The following is an 18,583-nucleotide window of genomic DNA, read 5'->3' on the forward strand; positions in this document are numbered from 1 at the left end:
AAGGATCTGCAGGAGCTCCAGTCTTCGCCAGATTATCTCACTTCCTGAGTGGTAATATGGATCCCTCTTATCTCTCCAGAGAGAACCTTTTCTGAGTGTGACATTTTGTCTTTGTCTCCCCCAGTCTTGCTCCTGTTGCCTGATCTCCAAGCTCAGGTTGCCCGTGCCAGAATCTGCTTCTCAGTTGGATCACTTACCGCCTTCCACTGCACTGCCTGCCTGCTCGCCCCACTGTGGACTCAGAGCCTCAGCATTCAGCCAGCACCCTCCTTTCCTACCTGGATTCTCATCTAACACAGTAAGGACTATCTGCATCATCAGTGGATTGATCATTCTTCTCAACCCTCCTAACCGTCTTTTCCTGAACTCAAAGCATCTCCTTTCCTGAACTCCCCCCCGAAGATCTACAAACACTACTTTTACTCAAACTTTGTTATCACTTCCACCTCTGCCTACAGCGTCTGCGTTTGGGTCCTCACATTAAAGAGACGGCGAGTTGAGTATTGGTATTTGGTATACATCATTGACAAGTTACACAAGCTTCCTAAAACCAATGTCCTTCACATGATGTATTTGAACCAAATGTGAACGGAGCTGAGCAGTAAGAATTTTCTCTACTTGTTCACATAGGAGTCCCCTATGTGGACCAACAAGTCCAAAGTTATTCAGCTGAATGCACTTCAGACTTTGACATGTTGGTGGCGGTAGAGTTCAGACATCAAACTTAAACCAGCAACCAGAGGTGGCCTGAAGACCATAGCAACCAAGTGTAATCATGACAGCTGGTTTTTGACAAAATTAAAAATGGCGGAGAATCCAATATGGCGCAAATGACGTCATAGGGTGAGTTGACCTCGTCTTGATCCAGGGATTCCAATGGTACCTCATTTGTGAAATTTGGACCAACGGGTCCAAAGATATGAGCAAATACGCGTTTTTGCTACATATAGCATATATACCCCTAAAGGTCAAAGGTCAGCAAAATTCTTGGGTCTCTCAAAGAAGTGGTTATGAATCTGTGTCAGAAGTTTGAAATCAAAACGTCAAATGGTTGCCGAGATATGACCTAACTTCCTGTTTGACGTCGTCACTGCCAAGTTTGATTGGCTGGTATGGGCAAACGGAAGCTTCGCGGCTGGGCCCCCAATAATAGGAAAAGCTACTAACACCATAGGTGCTTCGGTTTTTTCGCTGATGAGTACATGTGCAGCAGTGGCAGGTAACACAGGTGAACTCTTTTAGTCGACAACATGGATGGGAATTCACAGCAATCTGGGGTGCAAATGCTCCTTCGCAGTGACATGCTTTCTAATATTACTGTATAACATTCTAATATATAGTATATTTTGCTATCTTTATACAAAAATAGCATATCTTTCATAATGAATTAACCTGCAGCAATAAGACTCCAAAACAGATCTGGCAATTTACTAAGCCAATCCCTGTCTACATCAACTGCAGTGGCTAGGTAGGAGGAAAGGATATACAGCCTGTCTCAGCTTCTCCTTAAGATCAATTTTGTCCCAAGATAACACAATAATTTTGTAACAAGACAACAGGATTCCTTCATCTCAAAATCTTAACTTGAAAGCTATTGCTTATAAAAGTTTAGTTAAAGGGATAATTCAGAGCTTTTGTGAGATTGTTTGAGATACTTATGAGTACTTAGTACCTTTACAGCAGTAGGCAGTGGTTACAGAGACCTCTGTTTGGGGAGGCAGGGAGGAATTCTAATGGGAGAGCGAAGCTAACAGCTATCAACAACAGTGACAAAATAGCTGTTTTAGATTGACTTTTGTCTTTCAATGTTTTACAATGAATCAGTATTGCATTTGACTGTTGTCTACTTTGCAACTTTTTTCTCATCCAATTGCAGCTCTGCATCTCAATGGTGCACTATGGCTGCCCGGCATTTTCTGATGCTAATCAGTTGTGACTCAAAACAACAAATGCACTCTGATAGCTCTGTGATATCAACAAATTCTGTTGCAAGATCACACACTAACCCACACAAAAAAGTTTAAAAGTAAGCAATGGGACAGTTCTGTGCTTTTGACCATCTAAACGTCAAAATCTTAAATGCCTTACCAAAATTCAGCCAAAATCTAGCTTTTGGAGACATTGTTTCTACATCTAATTCTTAAATTTCCCATGTTAGCTGCACTCCAGCTGCCCCCGTTGTAACAATCAGTTAACTTTTTGGGGGGAATAACAACTATCTGTCATGAAGGTAAAGTTTTTAATCCAGTTTTTAATCCAGTTTTTAATCCAGCTAAAAACCTAAAAACCTAAAAACCCATTGCCAATCTATGAAATAACCTGACAGTCTTTGGCTGGAATGAAAACCTTGGCCCAGTTTCAGATGTATTTTTCTTTTCACCAATTCCTAGACCTAGATGGCAGATTGAGATGAAAACTAAGACTGAAAAAAAAAATATATATATATATTTTCTGTTTGTTTCTTTCCTGTCTTTGTGTGGGGGGAAACTGAGTCGTAAGAGCCATGTAAAGTTTTCCGGCAAATCTAATGAGGACAAGAGTCATCCTTAAAAACTAACAAGCTTAGCAAGACTGGTAATACTACTTTATCTTTGCTGAGAATAATTTCTAGGCAATTTATTGTTTATCATCAAATGTAAAAAAAAAACTACGTAGAGAAACTATGATAAGAACACTGGCTCTATGGGCTGTGGCTTCGCAGATTTGTGTCCATTCTGCAAAAAAGAATGTTACTCTTGATGTTTCTTGTTATCTTCTGCACATCAAACGCACACACACACACAAACTCAACTCACTTTGAATGACGGATATCAGGAACAGAGCGGTTTAGGGAGATCCTGTCGCTGACGTAGATGTTGAAGCCATTCTCCCTGTAGGCTTGGTCCACCCTATCAGCATCTGTCATGGGAAATGGCTTTCCCTGCTCACCATTACCTGAATGAAACACAGATTACACTGTCAGGAAAAGTACACTACCTAAGCGCATCAATTAGGTGTCATTGCATTGCCACTACTGATGCAGAGCAGTTATCTCAACCTTTCAAAACAGCCTAACAGTTTACCTTACAGCCTGGTAATAGTGTGCTTAGAGGTTTGGGAGTGTCTTCACAAAGCAAAAATCAAATAAAAGTTTTTACTCAAAGGCTAAACAAAGAACACAGACTGAAAACCTGGAATCTTGGATGATCACTGCAGATGCAGTGCGGGCAGGCTGCACGGTGGTGTGGTGGTAAGCACCATCACCTTACAGCAAGAGGGTTCCAGGTCTTATTTTTGGCTGGGGCCTTTTGCAAGTGCAAGTTTGCATGTTCTGATTAAGATACAAATAAAAAACTAGAAAAAAAGCTGTTCCTGCGAAACAGCAGTGAGAATGCTTTTTAAGTTGAATGGCATTAGTTGAACATGCTCAAAAAGCTGAATCTAGTGAAAATTTTGCAGAAATCAAGTGAGTAATAGTTAAAACGGCTTCAGTGTAATATACAGCAGGGGAGTGGAAGACTGATGTCATCAGTGATAGGAATGTTTGTAATCAGCTGCAGCTTAACGAGCTCTCTCCCTGTATAACCAGCAGAAATTGCTTTTTTGGATAATATGACCTCCTGTGATAAAACTGGAAGAGTGAGGAAAATAATTTGAAGACTGTAAGAAGCAGAAGGCTTGAAGGAACGTGGCAATGTAGTTTTTATTTCAATGGAGTGAAAAAAATTTAAATGGCAGCGAGTTGAACACAGTTGAACCCGTCTCTGGTGTCAGATCAAATTTTCATTGGAGTTAGTGAGAGAAATTGAAAGGTTTCTCTCGCTTCAAGGCTCATAGCTGAAATTCTGTAAATGTGAGCTCTTTAGTAGTTACATCAGCTGAAAGAGGACAAGTGTACCTACATATAAGGTATAATTTGTATGTCTGAGTTAAACAGTATGAAAGTTAGAGGAATTTGTTTGAATATCAGAAAAAGTTAAAATGATGTGTGCCACTCTACTCTTCTCATTCATAAAAATCAAGAAGGAGCAAAAATGTTCATGTTTTTTAAACTGTCATATTTCAAAATTGACTTAATATTTTAAAAATCTGAATCATTTGGTAATAGCTGAATGTCTTGTGAACATTTTAAAGTTTGAATGGTGTCTCCAGCTGAATGTATGTTGAACTAGTTAGGTTGGAAAGAGGAGGAAGTTTTTGAGTTGAAAGAAATTTCCATTCATTTGAATGATGGGAAAATTTTAATAAAAGTTCAAATAGTTTAAAAAGTGTAAAAGATATCAACACCAAAAGTCATAGCCGGAATGTGCTGAACAAGCTGAACGTTTTGATACCAAAATTGTTGAAATCGGTGAAAGATTGCAGGAGTAGTTAAGTGCCAAAAAAGAGAAACAGGAAAACAGTGAGAATGCCTTAAAGCATTCTCACAAATAAAGCTGCAAGCAGCCATGAACGGGCCCTCACAGGTGTGCGCTGGATTCAGTCCGATCCGCACCGCACAGCTGTCCTTCAAGTGTAGAACAGGATGTGAGAATCCCAGCCAGGAATAGTACCGCCAGGTGTAAAAAGTGACGTTTTTGGCCCCAGTAGGTGGTGCTATAAGCATGTGTAAGTTTGGTCATATGTATGCGTTCTGTGTGGAGCCCAAGTGCAGCCTATGAAGTTTGTGGAAGATCAGACAATATATGGAGAAGTTATAAGTGACTTATTTGACCACCAGTAAGTGGCACTACAAGCATGTGTGATTTATGGCATATGTATGCATTCTGGGTGGAGGCCAAGTGCAGCATGTGAAGTTTGGTGAAGATTGGACAATGTATGCAAAAGTTATAAGTTACTGTGTTTTGTGGCGAGCAGTAGCGAGTCCCCAAAGTTTGAGGTTCTGCCACGGCCACAACCTACAGACTTTGGAAAAAATTCTCCTAACTTTTAGCAGAAGAGTAATCTGACCAAGTTTGAAGCCATTACCATTAAATCTGTAGTTGGAATTCGATCATATGTGAGGTGTGGAAACTCAGTAACATTTCAAACCACCAACAGGTGGTGCTATAGGTGAGTGTCAGTATGTGTATATGTATTCACCTTCACCTATGACATTTGGTGAAGATCATACAATGTATGCAAAAGTTATGAGTGACTTTGTGTTTTGTGACGAGCAGAGGCGAGTCGTCAAAGTTTGAGGGTCTTCCACGGACACACCTTTTAGAATTTGGAAAATCTGATCACAACCATTAATCTCCTATGGCTGAAGAGTAACGACACCAAGTTTGAAGCCGTTAACATTAAATCTGTAGGAGGAGTTCGATCAGATGCGTGGAAAAAGGCAAAACGGCACTAATTTGCACATTCAGTTCAAAATGGCCGACTTCCTGTGGCCCCAGCGCCATGATATCGTGAGGCGTTTTTGTGCGCCTGGGCTTGACGAAGGCGTGTACCAAATTTCACCAGCCTACGCAAAACTAAGCCCAATGGCAGGAGTATTTTAAAAATTTGTAGGGGGCGCTAGAGAGCCATTTTCCTCTGTCCACACAGGATATTCTTTACATACATATGAGGTCGTCAGCATGGACATGTGTGCCAAGTTTCATGACACCACGATGATGATATCACTTATGACATACAAACGCCATAACACGATCTTCGCCGCCCCGCCACGGACAGACATTTTAGAATTTTCAAAATGTGATCACAACGTTTGATCCCCCATGGCTGAAGAGTAAGCGCACCAAGTTTGAAGCCGTCAACATTAAATCTCAAATGCGAGGTGTGGAAAAAGGCAAAATGGCACCAATTTGCATGTCAAAATGGCCGACTTCCTGTGGACGTGGCACTATGATGTCCTGAGGCTTTTTTGTGCGTCTGGGCTTGACGAACGCATGTACCGAATTTCGTCCGGCTACTCAAAACTAAGTCCTACCTCACAGATATTTATTCATTTTTCTAGGGGGCGCTATCGAGCAATTATGATGCAACTACATTAAGACAAAATGGCGGACCATCCCTGATGCGCATGCCAAAATTGGTGAGTTTTCACGCACGGCAAAGCCCTCAAAAAATGCGATTAAAGTGCAAAGAATAATAATAATATTTTGAAATTTTGATATGGGCATGCCCTACTGCCCATTTCTGCCCCCTTGCTGCTTTGCTTATGAGGTTACAATATGTTGTGGTCCAAATCGTCCCGAGTCTTTAAATGTTTGAACGATGTGTGTACGATAAACTATGGCCAAGCAAAAGGCTTCCGAAATCAGCATGTGTATTCATTAGCATTCAAATTACGATTGAATTAATGTTGAAAATTCTCAAAAATTGTCAATGCCACCCTAACGATAAAGTTTGGCCAAGCAAAACCTCTCCAAAATCAGCATGTCATTCACTAGGCTCCCCCTTAGGAATGCATAGGATTATGTTGCCACGGTAACAAGCCTCATGTTAACGGTTGGGCAAATTTTAACGTTAAATTTCTCAGAAACCGTAATAGCCAGCGTAATGAGACTGAAATATGTTGTAGTACAACGCGTCCCGGGTTGGGAAACATTTTAATGATTTTTCTACAAGGACCTGTTGCCTAGCAACAAGCGTCCAAAATCAAATTCACACTTTTTTTTTTTTATTTAAACTTGGCTATCGCAAAATCCGGAACACCTAGCGTAATGATGCTTAATGACCATTTAGTACGAAGCGACCCAAGTGTTTGAACGCACGAATGATGTCTCTACGATAAAGTTCGGCCAGGCAATAAGCGTCCAAATGTCTTCGCTTCCTGGCTTCTACCGTTACCATGGTGACGCTTTTGATTGAGACAAGTAAGGCCCATCGAGGCACGATGGAGACGCACGTAATGACATATGCATTACGTGGGTTGCGAGTTTCGGTTCGGGCCGAATTAACAGATACATTTTTTTCGTTTTCGTGGTAACAAAATGTTCAGAATCCTCATAGAAATGCATTGGGATGACTCAACAACAACAAAAAAAAAATGTAATCACAGCTTCATGAGATTTGAATATGTTGTAGTCCACAGTGGGGCGAGTCGTGGAATATATTAATGATGTCTCTATGACAACCTGGTGCCTAGCAACAAGCGGCCAAAGTCAAAATGACGGTTTTTAAAAATTCAAAGTTCAAAATCTCAAAAAGCGCAATAATTCGCATAATGAGGTTGTAAGAGTCTTTGAAAGTTTGAACGATGTCTCTACAATAAAGTATAGCCGAGCGATAAGCGCGCAAATTTTCTACCTTTTTTCCGGTGATGTGCACCTAGCGTTGCCACGGTAACACTTTTGAACAATAAAAGTAATGCCCATCGAGGCATCGTGTAGACGGACGTATTGATGTATGCCATGCGTGGCTTCACATTGCGGTTCAAGCCGCATTAACGGACGAAAAAGTGTGTGGAATAATAATAATAAAAACGTTTTGCACAATTGCAATATGGTCATGCCATTTCTTGGCATGCCCATAAAAAGAAAAGGGAAACTTTTCTAGATACTAATAAATCGCCTTATTTTTTCATGTTTTCGGCCGTGTTTTGGGCCTTTTGGGCCGTTGAGCACCATCACAATTTGGGCCTAACATATAGGTTTTTCCAAATTTCATCGTACGGAGGTTTTTCATCGTACGTTAGTGGGGAGCAACTATGTCATGGAGAAGAACGAGACAACAACTTCTGATGCACAACAGCAGACACATGGCTACTCTTTAGGAAGAAAGATAAGTTTCAAAATATCAATGACTTTTTAAAGCCAACATCAAGGGAAAATAGTGCTAATAACAATATTGAAAAAACAGAGGTGACATAACAGATACATTTTTTTTCACTGGGAAAAGTTTAAGAATAATTTTTTATTGGGACCTCCAATCAAAGTTGAAAAATATCTAACATTCACAATTCAGCAGTCTGTCTGCACACCATCTGTAAAAAGACTAAAATAAGATGTTAAGACATAAAAAAGGAAAAAAAATGCAGTATTCACCTTGATTAAAGCTGAAAACTAAAATAACATGACAATTTGTTGAAACTGGCATCAGTGGCTGGGCCAGCTGTTGATCAAATGGTAAAGTGGTCCTTTACCGGTCAGAATATAGGTGGTTCAACCCCTGACCATTTGTCAAAGTGTTCTTGACCATGACACTGAACAACACATTGCCTCAGATGCAGTCATCAGCATGTTATACTGTACGATTGCGAAAAAAAAACACTGTACAGAGTAAAGAGTGCTATACGAGTGTGTGTGTGTGTGTGTGAATGTGGCCTGAAGGCTAAAACAGCTTTGAGCAGCCAACAAGACTAGAAAAGTGCTATATAAATGCAGTACATTTAACATGCTATTTACAACTTGTTTCTATATAAATAAATTCCAAATGTTTCAGTGCAAAAGAAAATCCACTCACTCATGACTGAATCATATTTGTTCAACTGCTGAAAATGTTGTTTTTTTTAATATTTTTAAAAATATTAAATGTAATTTTAAAATTAGGCCACATAGATACTGAAAGAACGAAACAACCCTTATTATCTACAGACGTTTCATGAAGTTGAAATTGCTAGTTCTATCTCCTTTTAAGGTAATTAGCTCAGAGAATAATTTAAAAAGTCTTTGACTCATTTCAGTTATAATCTAATTGTGACAAATTCACACTGGATATGATATCTGATTTTCCTTAGAGGGAAATTAAACCCAGCTGATAACTACTGCCGATGATACTTATTGTATTGTATTTTTTTTTTACTGTATGTATGTTATATTTTATATATTTATTCATGACAACATAATCACATTTGAAGGACATATTAACTCCACTGCAACAACACTCTTCAACACAGGGGAAGGACACTTAAGGCTCATGTCATTTGCTTAATTTCAGTTTTCTCATCTCCATCCTTCTGCCTGATACCTGGAAATCATGCATGGCCAAATATTTTGAGGTACGTTTCAATTCCTGAAATGCATCTGAAGGAGATTGTCAAAATGTTTTTGAAGGAGATCGTCAGGAGGAAATCAGGGCTTTGTCAGAAGTAATGAGGGCACTGCTCCAGTCTGTTGATGTGAAGAGGGACCTGAGCCAAAAGGCAAAGCTTTCGATTTACTGGTCTACCTTTGTTCCAACCCACACATATGGTCATGAAATTTGGGTAGAGACCAAAAGAATAATATTGTGGATACATGCGGGTGAAATGAGTTGGATGTCTGCGCTCAGCCTCTGAGATAGGGTGACAAGCTCACACATCCAGTGGGAACTTGGAGTGGAATCGCTACTCATCCGCACTGAATGTCATTACATCTAATTAGGATGCCTCCTGGTTACCTCCCTTTGGAGATTTTCTGGGTATGTTCAGATGGGAGGAGAACCCGGGGTAAAACTAGAACTTGCTGGAGGGATTACATATCCCTTCTGGTCTGGGAACATCTCAGGATCCCCCAGGAGGAGCTGAGAAGAGGGATGATTGGGTGTCCCTCTGGGACCTGTTGCCCCAACATTCAATACATCTCTTTTTGGGCTAGTTCCTAAAAACAATCACCTCCTCTGGCTGATGTTTTAACCCCCCCCCCAATTCCACAAAACCTTAATGAGGAGGGTAGTAGAATGCTAAACCACAGGGACATGATAGCATGTAGATCACATAGGCAGATCTACAATTTACAAAGTCCTTAATTCGAATTCTCTTTCCAGTATGAAGATGATATTTAGTATTTGTTGTATTATTGCAACAACCACAATTCCTACCTCTATACATACATGTTGTTAGCCATGCTTTCTTTTTCTGAGACTTTTGTATATGACAATATCTATAATTGTAGGTGTTTTTGTATTGGATGTATTGGACACTAAACACCATGATGTCAAATGGACTTAATGATAACTTCAGTCTTACATCTTTCTTGACCCAAGGTTGTTTATTCAGAAGTGGCTATTGACAGTGCTGTATTTCATTTTTGGGAAAAGTGGTATGTAGCTGGAAATAGCTTGTGTAATTAACATTATGAAATTAACAAGATACTTGGAAAATGACTAGATGAAGCTAACACCTCTATAGTATTTAGAGTTGTTGTGAATACTGTATGATTGACCTTATCAGACTTGAATATGCTCTGATGAAGGTTTTATGCCAAAATGCGTAAGGTTATCTAATTTCATTGGGATGGCAGGCAGCCACGGACTAGGAAAGCCTTTTTATAAAGGGACAAGATCAGGGACATTTTGTTCCACTCCAGCTGCTACCTCTATACTGCCTCCTCTGCCCTGCTGCACATCCAACTCTACGGCGGCTTCCATCATCAGGCCTCCTCTGTCCAGCCGCACCTCCACCTCTGCGACTGACACCAACATCACCTCTGCTGCCATCCCTCCACTACAACCTCAGCAGCTCCCCCTGTCTCTAACTATGTAGGAGGTGGGAGTTGAGCTCAGGAGACTTCGGTCAGGGAAGGCTGTAGGTCCAGATGGAGTGTGTCCAAGGCTTCTGATGGACTGTGCAGGACAATGAGCAGTGACTCTTCAGAGGCTCTTCAATATGAGCCTTCAGATGGAAGGTCTCATAGGTTCCTACGCATACAAATTAGGGCAACCAGTGGAACTGAATGACTACAGACCAGTGGCTTTGACATCTCACATAGTGAAGACGTTGGAGAGGCTCCTTGTCCATTGCATGAGATTGCAGGTTGCTGAAGATCTTGACTCTCTCCAGTTTGCCTACCAGAAACATAGGAGTGAAAGACGCGTGTTGAAGTGGAAGATTCTGTACATGCTGCACCGGACATATGATCATTTAGATGTGCCTGGTTCATATATGAGAGTCATGTTCTTTGACTTCTCCAGTGCCTTCCAACACCATACGGCCTCCCATACTGAGAGACAAGCTTCTAGGTATGGCGGTGGCCCCCTCCCTGACATCATGGATTATTATAATGCACTATTTGACTGCCAGACCACAGTATATCAGGATGGGGAGTTTCCACAGGGTACTGTTTTAGCTCCTTTTCTCTTCACCCTCAACCCATCAGACTTTAGATACAACTCGGACAATCCATGGCCTTGCCGAATTCCTCCCATGCCCTAGTTTTAGTTTCAGCAACCACCAACGCTACAGCCTTCCTCAACTTGACGGCTTCCCTAACAGTTCTCCAGTTACCACCATGACAGACACCAACAACCTTCAGGCTACAGTTCCTGGAATCCACATCCGCAAAAGAGGTCCTGAACATGGTCCATTCAGATTCCATGTCCCAAACCTCCCCTGGTAGATGAGAAAAATTCTTCTGGAGGTGTGAGCGTTGCACAAAGCACAGTGCACTTTAAACAAATCAGGACTATTTATTTTCTTAAAACTGCAATTCTTTTTACTGCCCTATTTTAATTACCATTTATTAGGTGAATTTTTCTTTTTTGTTTGTTTATTTTTAAAAGTGTAAGGAGTAAGGGACAAAACAAAACAAGAATTTCATTGTAACAAAAAAAAAAACCCACTGTTTTCTCCTTGCACTGTACAAGGACAATAAATCTCTTGAATCTTGAGTTGAAAAACAATGGAATCCCTAGGTGGCATCCTCTCCAGGATCCCACTCAGAGAAGGCTGGCTGGAATCTCCAGGTGGCATCCTCTCCAGGATCCCACTCAGAGAAGGCTGGCTGAGGTGTTGTTTGGTGCATATGGACAAACAACAGTCAGAACCGTTCCTCCTGCGACTTGAAGCCATAGTGAGGTGACCCTCCGCTCAATAGGGAGAATTCCAACACTGAGGCGCTCACCAGGACTTGTGGCATGGGGAATCGAGTATGGAAAATGGAATAAGGGATGCATAGGTGGAAGCAACATGAGGAGGGGAAATGAGGAGAAGTGGACTTGCCAGATCGAGAAGAGTCTCTTCTGATTGCTTCATAGTTGTGCCAGTCCTTCCTTCGCACCCCATGGCGTCCTACCTGAGTGTCCTTCCCCATCCGGTTCACCCCCTGTAAAGAATCACAACGGAGATTTTTATGAAAAACTAAAAACAAAGAACTGAAAGATAGTTCAACAAACTATAACTGTGTTCCAGGTTGAATTATATATCTCTCCATAGTAGTCCAAATACATAAAGAATTCATTATGTGTTCCGACTAAAGGACTGCAATCATAGATATTCAGACATATGACAATTCAGACAAATTCATCAGCTGATAACACATATGTTACATTCCGATTATGTATGCCTTTCAGTGGCAAAACATTTGAAATGTTTTAAAGATATAAACATTTTTTTCAAGCTGCAAAAAAAAACAAAAAAACTGATACTGGAAAGAGAATGGCAAAAACATCTCAGCTCAAAGTGGAAGTACACTACCTGTCACTACCTATACTTCTGGAAGTTTGCTTCATGATATTGAATATGATATATATGATATGACATATATATATATATATATATATATATATATATCTCATCTATTTTGGTTCGCTGACAATTGACATGAAACTCATTCTGACCCAAGCTCTCCCTCACAGTGGTGGACCTTTACTAACTGCTTGCAATAAACACCATGACAAACTGTAAACAACGAAAGACAGACTAATGATTTAAAAAAACAAAGGATTTGATTAAAAACATTTATAGAGCTCACCTCTAACTTGATTTTTTACCCAGTTTCCTGATAATCTAATCTGTAGTTTCAAGTCTTCTTTAACACAACATCATGTTCTTTTTGTAAAACTGGTGGTCCAATTTACAGGAAAATAGGTGATAAACATTAAGACATTAATGTTTTCCTGGAAACCTCTTTTCTGTGCTTCATTCTCATCCAGATCTAGAAAACCCCTAAAAATCTAATTCCATACTTTTCGATCATTTTCAAAACAATATAGGAACCCTGCATGTTTTATAGTCTGTAAAATTGACTGCAGCTCAGTTAGTTCCCCAACACATAACAGTCTAACCTGCTGAGCTTCAGCCACAACCCAGGAAATCTCAACATTTATGAAACACAGTAATGGTCAGAATAAGGTGAAAAGACAAACAATTTTGAAAATTAGTTCCATGTTTTCTTTTCCTTGGGCCTTAGTAAGCATATGTTTCAGCAATGCCATTTCTCCAGAGCTTCAGCTCTCACTATCTAACACCACTCTGTCTAGAGTTTATCCACAGAAAGCGTACTTTTCTATTTCATGCCTCACAAGCCTGTGAGGAGAATATCAATGCTTCAACATGCAACTCTGCAGAGGTTTTCTATACACAACCACACACATACAGACAGATAAACTGTAGCTCAGCACAAAGACAGACGCTGTTACTTCTTCTACTTGGTCATTCTACCCACTGGGTGACGTTCAAAGACTGCATCGTCAATTACAGAATCACAACACAATGTAGAAATAATAAGCTCAATGGGAGGAGGTAATTAGTGAAACACTTTAAATACAAATGGCATCACTGACTGCATCAAATACCATGAATTATCAATCCAACTGGTCGTAGTTTAGAAGAATATGATACTGAATAACAGAGTAATGTACAGTGCAGCTGGAGACACTTTCCGGGCCTCACACTGCGACTGTTTAAGAGACAACACTAAGGGAACCAGATAAAAAAATTAATAACTTTAAAAAATAAGTCCAGTCCACAACAACAACTATTTACTCAAGTTTGTCTCCTAATGTTTTCATCTATAAAATATGAGATATAAATAAGGTGGAAGTACTACTTTTACAAACGTTGCACCTCTAACACTCATATCATAAAACATGTTTTAACTTTAAAGGCTGAAGCAACCTTAAGTTTTAGGTGCTAAAGAATTTAGGTTTTATGTGTTCCTCTTTACCATTTCTCCATGCAGTACCCAACTGTCTAAATCAACCAGACACTTAGAAGAAAACTGCTGCTTGTATGATCAATGACTATAATTTCTCTGATTGCTGAGAGAAATGGTAGGAGTTCTGTATAAAAATCCATTCAATTCTACTCCTTCTTCCCTTCTTTTCCTCTTTTGCCCTCTCTTCTCTTCTCATCTCCCCTTTATTTATTTTCTACATCACAAGCCAACACCCTAAATGTGTCACAAGAATCTGACAAGCAGAAGGGGTCCATCTGTGCAAATTCATACTAAAGAGAAGCAAGACTGTGCCATCCCATTTCCTCCTGATTAAAATTTCAGTGCACGTCGCTGAGATATTCCTCTGGGGCTTTTTCACTACTCAATAAGACCTTGAAATACACGGAAAGAAGGAAACTTTTCAGCTAATGTGTGCAAATGTTTAGTTTTGTAGAAGCAGAATGTAGGTGGGTCCTGAAATGAATAATAGAAATTGAGACAGACAGTAAAAGGGCAAGTATGAAAAATATAAAATCATCTTGAGGAACAAATGGGGGATGCAATCAAATGTATGTAAAGAAATTAACATAAGACAATTCTTAAACAAACAGCTTTAGCATGGTGTGCTTTTCCACTGCTATGGACAAAAAGGTGACATTTTTTTCCTGAGCCAATAAGGCTCCTATAACTCTGTTTAACAAACTGCATGACGTTCAACTTCTTCGTATCAAAAGCATCCCTTCAATTCTCAGGGAAAAGAGAAACGGAAACAGTTTTTCTATAGTCTGTCTAAACACAGTTCAGAAGCTGTGTTGGCCCTGAAGCCTTCAACCACAGGAAAAAAATCACTTCTTGCATATTTAGACTTGTACATGTCATTTCATTTTCTTTCGTAATGCAAATCCAAATCCAAATCCATTTCAAATATTTTTGGGTCATAAGATGTGTGCATGTTTTATCACACCGTCATTGAGAGTGCACTGTTCTATGCCGTTGTCTGCTGGGGGAGTTGTACTACAGACAAAAACTGCAGGCACCAGGACAAACTGGTGAAAAAGGTCAGTTCTGTAGAAGGCAGAAGGCTAGATCCTCTCAGTGCTGTGATGGAGCAACGGATGAGGGGGAAATTATATTCTGTTTTGGAGAACAATAAATATCCTCTCCACAGCATCCTGGCAGGACAGAGGAGCAGCTGCAGTGTGAGAATCATCTAACTGCAGGACTGAGAGGTTCAGGAGGTCCTTTGTCCCCACAGCGATAAGGCTTTTTAAGAGTGACTGCTGACATGTTTTTCTAAAATGTATTTATTTTGGTATTAATTTAATATTATTATACTTTTTAAATTTGAGCTACTTGATTAATTTTGAATTTCCCCAACTGGGGGATTAATAAAGTATTTTTCTATTTCTATATATGGGATCTTTCCTACAAAATAAAAAAGCTGATAAAACATCCTCCAAGAGTGATTTCTCTTTTTGTACCAGAAGTTGTAGCCAGCAAAACTATAGAGTATGTCATCGTGATTTGGTGCAAACAGACAACACACACTAATAAAAACACACCATCAAATTCATGATCAAATCCATAATAATACTTGCCTTATTTTGGATGTGGCTGAGTTAGAAAGCAGACACGATAGTTTAGCTGTGAACATAGCTGTGATTGCTATAAATTTCAATAATTTTGCAGTTATGTGGTGAGAACTTAGAACTGAACAAATTTTAACTTTGTGACTTTTAACGTCATGGCATTACAAAAACAGCTAGAATTCATCTGAATGGAAAACACAGGCAAACGTTTAAGTGTTAAACCTAGGGAGCTCATCTTATTCCTACAAAACCCCAGAATGCTCTTAAAAAATAATACCTGAAAGGTGTGACACCCCAGGGCAGCCCAGGTAGACATTACATCCCACACCTGTAGAGAAGTAAAACGCAGCCTCGATGCTCTGGTAAATATCTACAATAATTTGTCTACAGCCCCACAACGGATGTTTTTGTAGATTTGTGGTAGCTTTTGAAAGAGTCAGCCACACTAACGCTGATTTTACTGTTGCCTGAAAGTACGATGCTGCAGTGGCCATTCACATATTCCAGGACAATCAATTTGTAAGGATGTCCTAGTAATACAACAACAACAACAAACACAAGAGGTTTTTGTGATTTCCACTTTGGGTGGGGAAAAAATCAGAGATTCAAAAGAGCTCAAACTAATCTTGGGTGTAGGACTGATTAGTAATCCTGATCTGAAGCTAGCTGCCACTCCTCCTCTGCCTGTGTTTAAAAGTAAACATTTAAATAGTCAGAGGGAGTTGATTCATTAATGCTAACATGATCCTCCTGCTGCAGCCAAGTTTCTGTAAGACAAAATATATCAATATGATGATCACAAATCAAGTCATTCACAAACAGACTTTGAAAGGAGAGATCTAATATTCAGCAAACATTGTTCAGTTAATGTTTTATTTAATTTTTTTGCAGAAGAGGATTTGCTCCTTTTGTGTTTATTGATTGGGAGTGTAGCAGCAGTGGGAAGCTGCAGAGAAGTGTGTAAGACTGCATCCTGGTCTCAACCCTGGGTTGTCATGTTTTTGGGTGACTAACAGAGGTATCAAGTAACAAAGTACAAATACTTTGTTACTGTACTGAAGTAGAATTTTTGGGTATCTACAGCAGTAATTATTTTTCAGCTGACTTTTTACTTCTACTCCTTACATTTTTACGCAATTATCTGTACTTTCTACTCCTTACATTTTCAAAACAGAGTGAATTTGATTGCAATTGGATGAGAAGTATAAACATATTCCAACACACTATTGGTCTGTACGCGATGCATCACCCCTGCACGTTACAAATCCGCTGCCATCACTAGTGCTTCGTCCTCCTGCCAGGCTCACCTGCTCCATTTCGTATATGTCCCAATCTTCAGCTCCATGAAACACATGTTAATGCTCAGTAGCACACATATATGGTTCTTTAATGTATTTGCATTATACTAAAATGCATTCATTTTCATTAGGCATATATGAAGCTGAAACAGGTAGCCTAGTGCATCACTTTTTTTCTAAATTAATATTGTAAGATAACATTATAGTCATTACGGCCTTCAGAAAAATTATGTGTTTTTTTTGGAGGGGGGGTAGTGTAGTGCGCTATAGGCCCCTATGCATTTGATGGCTTTTTTTTTTTTTTTTACATTACTTTTACTTTTATACTTTAAGTAGTTTTGAAACCAGTACTTTTATACTTCTACCTGAGTAAAAAGCTTGAGTTGATACTTCAACTTCTGCAGAAGTCTTTTTGAACTCTAGTATCTATACTTCGACTTGGGTAATGAATGTGAATACTTTTGACACCTCTGGTGACTAATAAATTCGTTCACATTTCTAAAAATTAGAGCCGCTCCTGCCAAAATAGAATGGATGTCTCTCCTCATCAGACCAGGTTTTCTCCAGAAAGATTGCCAATTATCTATGTAGCCCACGTTGTCTGCTGGACACCATCGAGACAACCAGCGTTTGAAGGAGGACATGCGGCTAAACATGTCATCTCTGATCAGATTTGGCAGGGGTCCAGAGAAAACGTAACCGGTTGTACTTACCGCCGACGTGAATAACTATTTTACTGTATTTACGCCAGAAGTTTTAAATAAGATTTTACGACATGACATGACATTAGTTGTGATTTGGCGCTATATAAATAAACTGAACTGAATTGAACACACACACACACACACACATATATATATATATATATATATATATATATATAAACTAACAAATAAATACAAATGTCCTTGCTTGTTCTTACTTGTAAAACAATGTAACATCAAAGAAGGGGCATATAATTCTGATGTACAATTCCACATACAGGTGAAAACATGATTTACATTAATTTCAGCCTTCAGTTGACCTACATACAAAACACAGAAAATATCACAGCCTCATGCAAGAGAATCAACATCTCTTGAATAATATGAGGAAAATGGAATAGGACACCAGTGCCAAGTCATGAAGACATGTCCTGCACAATTGCGGCTCCTGACAAATTTGTCATGGGGGGCAACAGTAGCGATTATGACTAAAGTGACCCCTTTAATGGATATTTCAATAAGTAGCAAGTCAGCAGTCACAATTTTTTTTTTTTCTGGTCAACTCACATTACCAACGCCATAAGGCTTACGGCAACACGATGTCAATCATGCAGCTGCGCAGCTATGCTAATGTTTGCTAGCACAGCTAGCTTGAGGCAGTTTTCCCATATGAATTCTTGAGCGTTCACGTTTCTTGATGCGTTCGGAGAGGTGCTTCCAGTCGGTTTGTCCTGACTGTGTCCACGTTAAATCCCATTTTTCCCAAAGAATGCAGGGAGAACAAAAAAGTGCATAGACTATTCCACAGCCCGTCAGCAGCAGGACCGAGATCAATTCGTAGCAGTGGCAGCCGTGGCAAGGCACGGCAGCATCTCCAGCACCTTTTGGCATCCTCTGGCACCCCGTGGCAGGGTGGCAGAGTGCCAGTGTCTCTAAAATTAATCATATTGTATTTTCGTGGTTACGGCCAACGGTAACCATTCATATAATACACCAAATGTTTGTGGAATAGCTCTTCGCCATTCTTTCAGCTCGTCCTGCCGGACGCTACAATATATATTGTATACATGACGCTATGCAAGACAGTTTTCATTTCAAGTAAATGCAGGGACATTGTATTATGAGAATAAGAATTCCTTTCTTCGTCCCACAGTGGAGAAATTTCCACACTGCAGCAGCAAGAGATACAACTAAAACAATAATAAAAAAAATCTAAATACCAAAATAGT

General features: G+C 39.6%; 1 protein-coding gene across 1 annotated transcript in view; it reads right to left on the bottom strand.

The window, feature by feature from the left end:
• Positions 1-18,583, bottom strand: part of galnt10 (polypeptide N-acetylgalactosaminyltransferase 10) — a 113,208-nt gene that overhangs the window by 58,329 nt on the left and 36,296 nt on the right. The window contains exons 2-3 of the mRNA XM_072374894.1: positions 11,828-11,930; positions 2,796-2,934 (exon numbers count right to left, since the gene is read on the bottom strand). Of these exons, the coding sequence (XP_072230995.1) occupies positions 2,796-2,934; positions 11,828-11,930 (242 nt within the window). The remainder of the gene's footprint in view (positions 1-2,795; positions 2,935-11,827; positions 11,931-18,583) is intronic.

Source organism: Leuresthes tenuis, unplaced genomic scaffold (assembly GCF_036924035.1).
Source record: "Leuresthes tenuis unplaced genomic scaffold, fLeuTen1.0.hap1 SCAF_21, whole genome shotgun sequence".
NCBI lineage: Eukaryota > Metazoa > Chordata > Actinopteri > Atheriniformes > Atherinopsidae > Leuresthes > Leuresthes tenuis.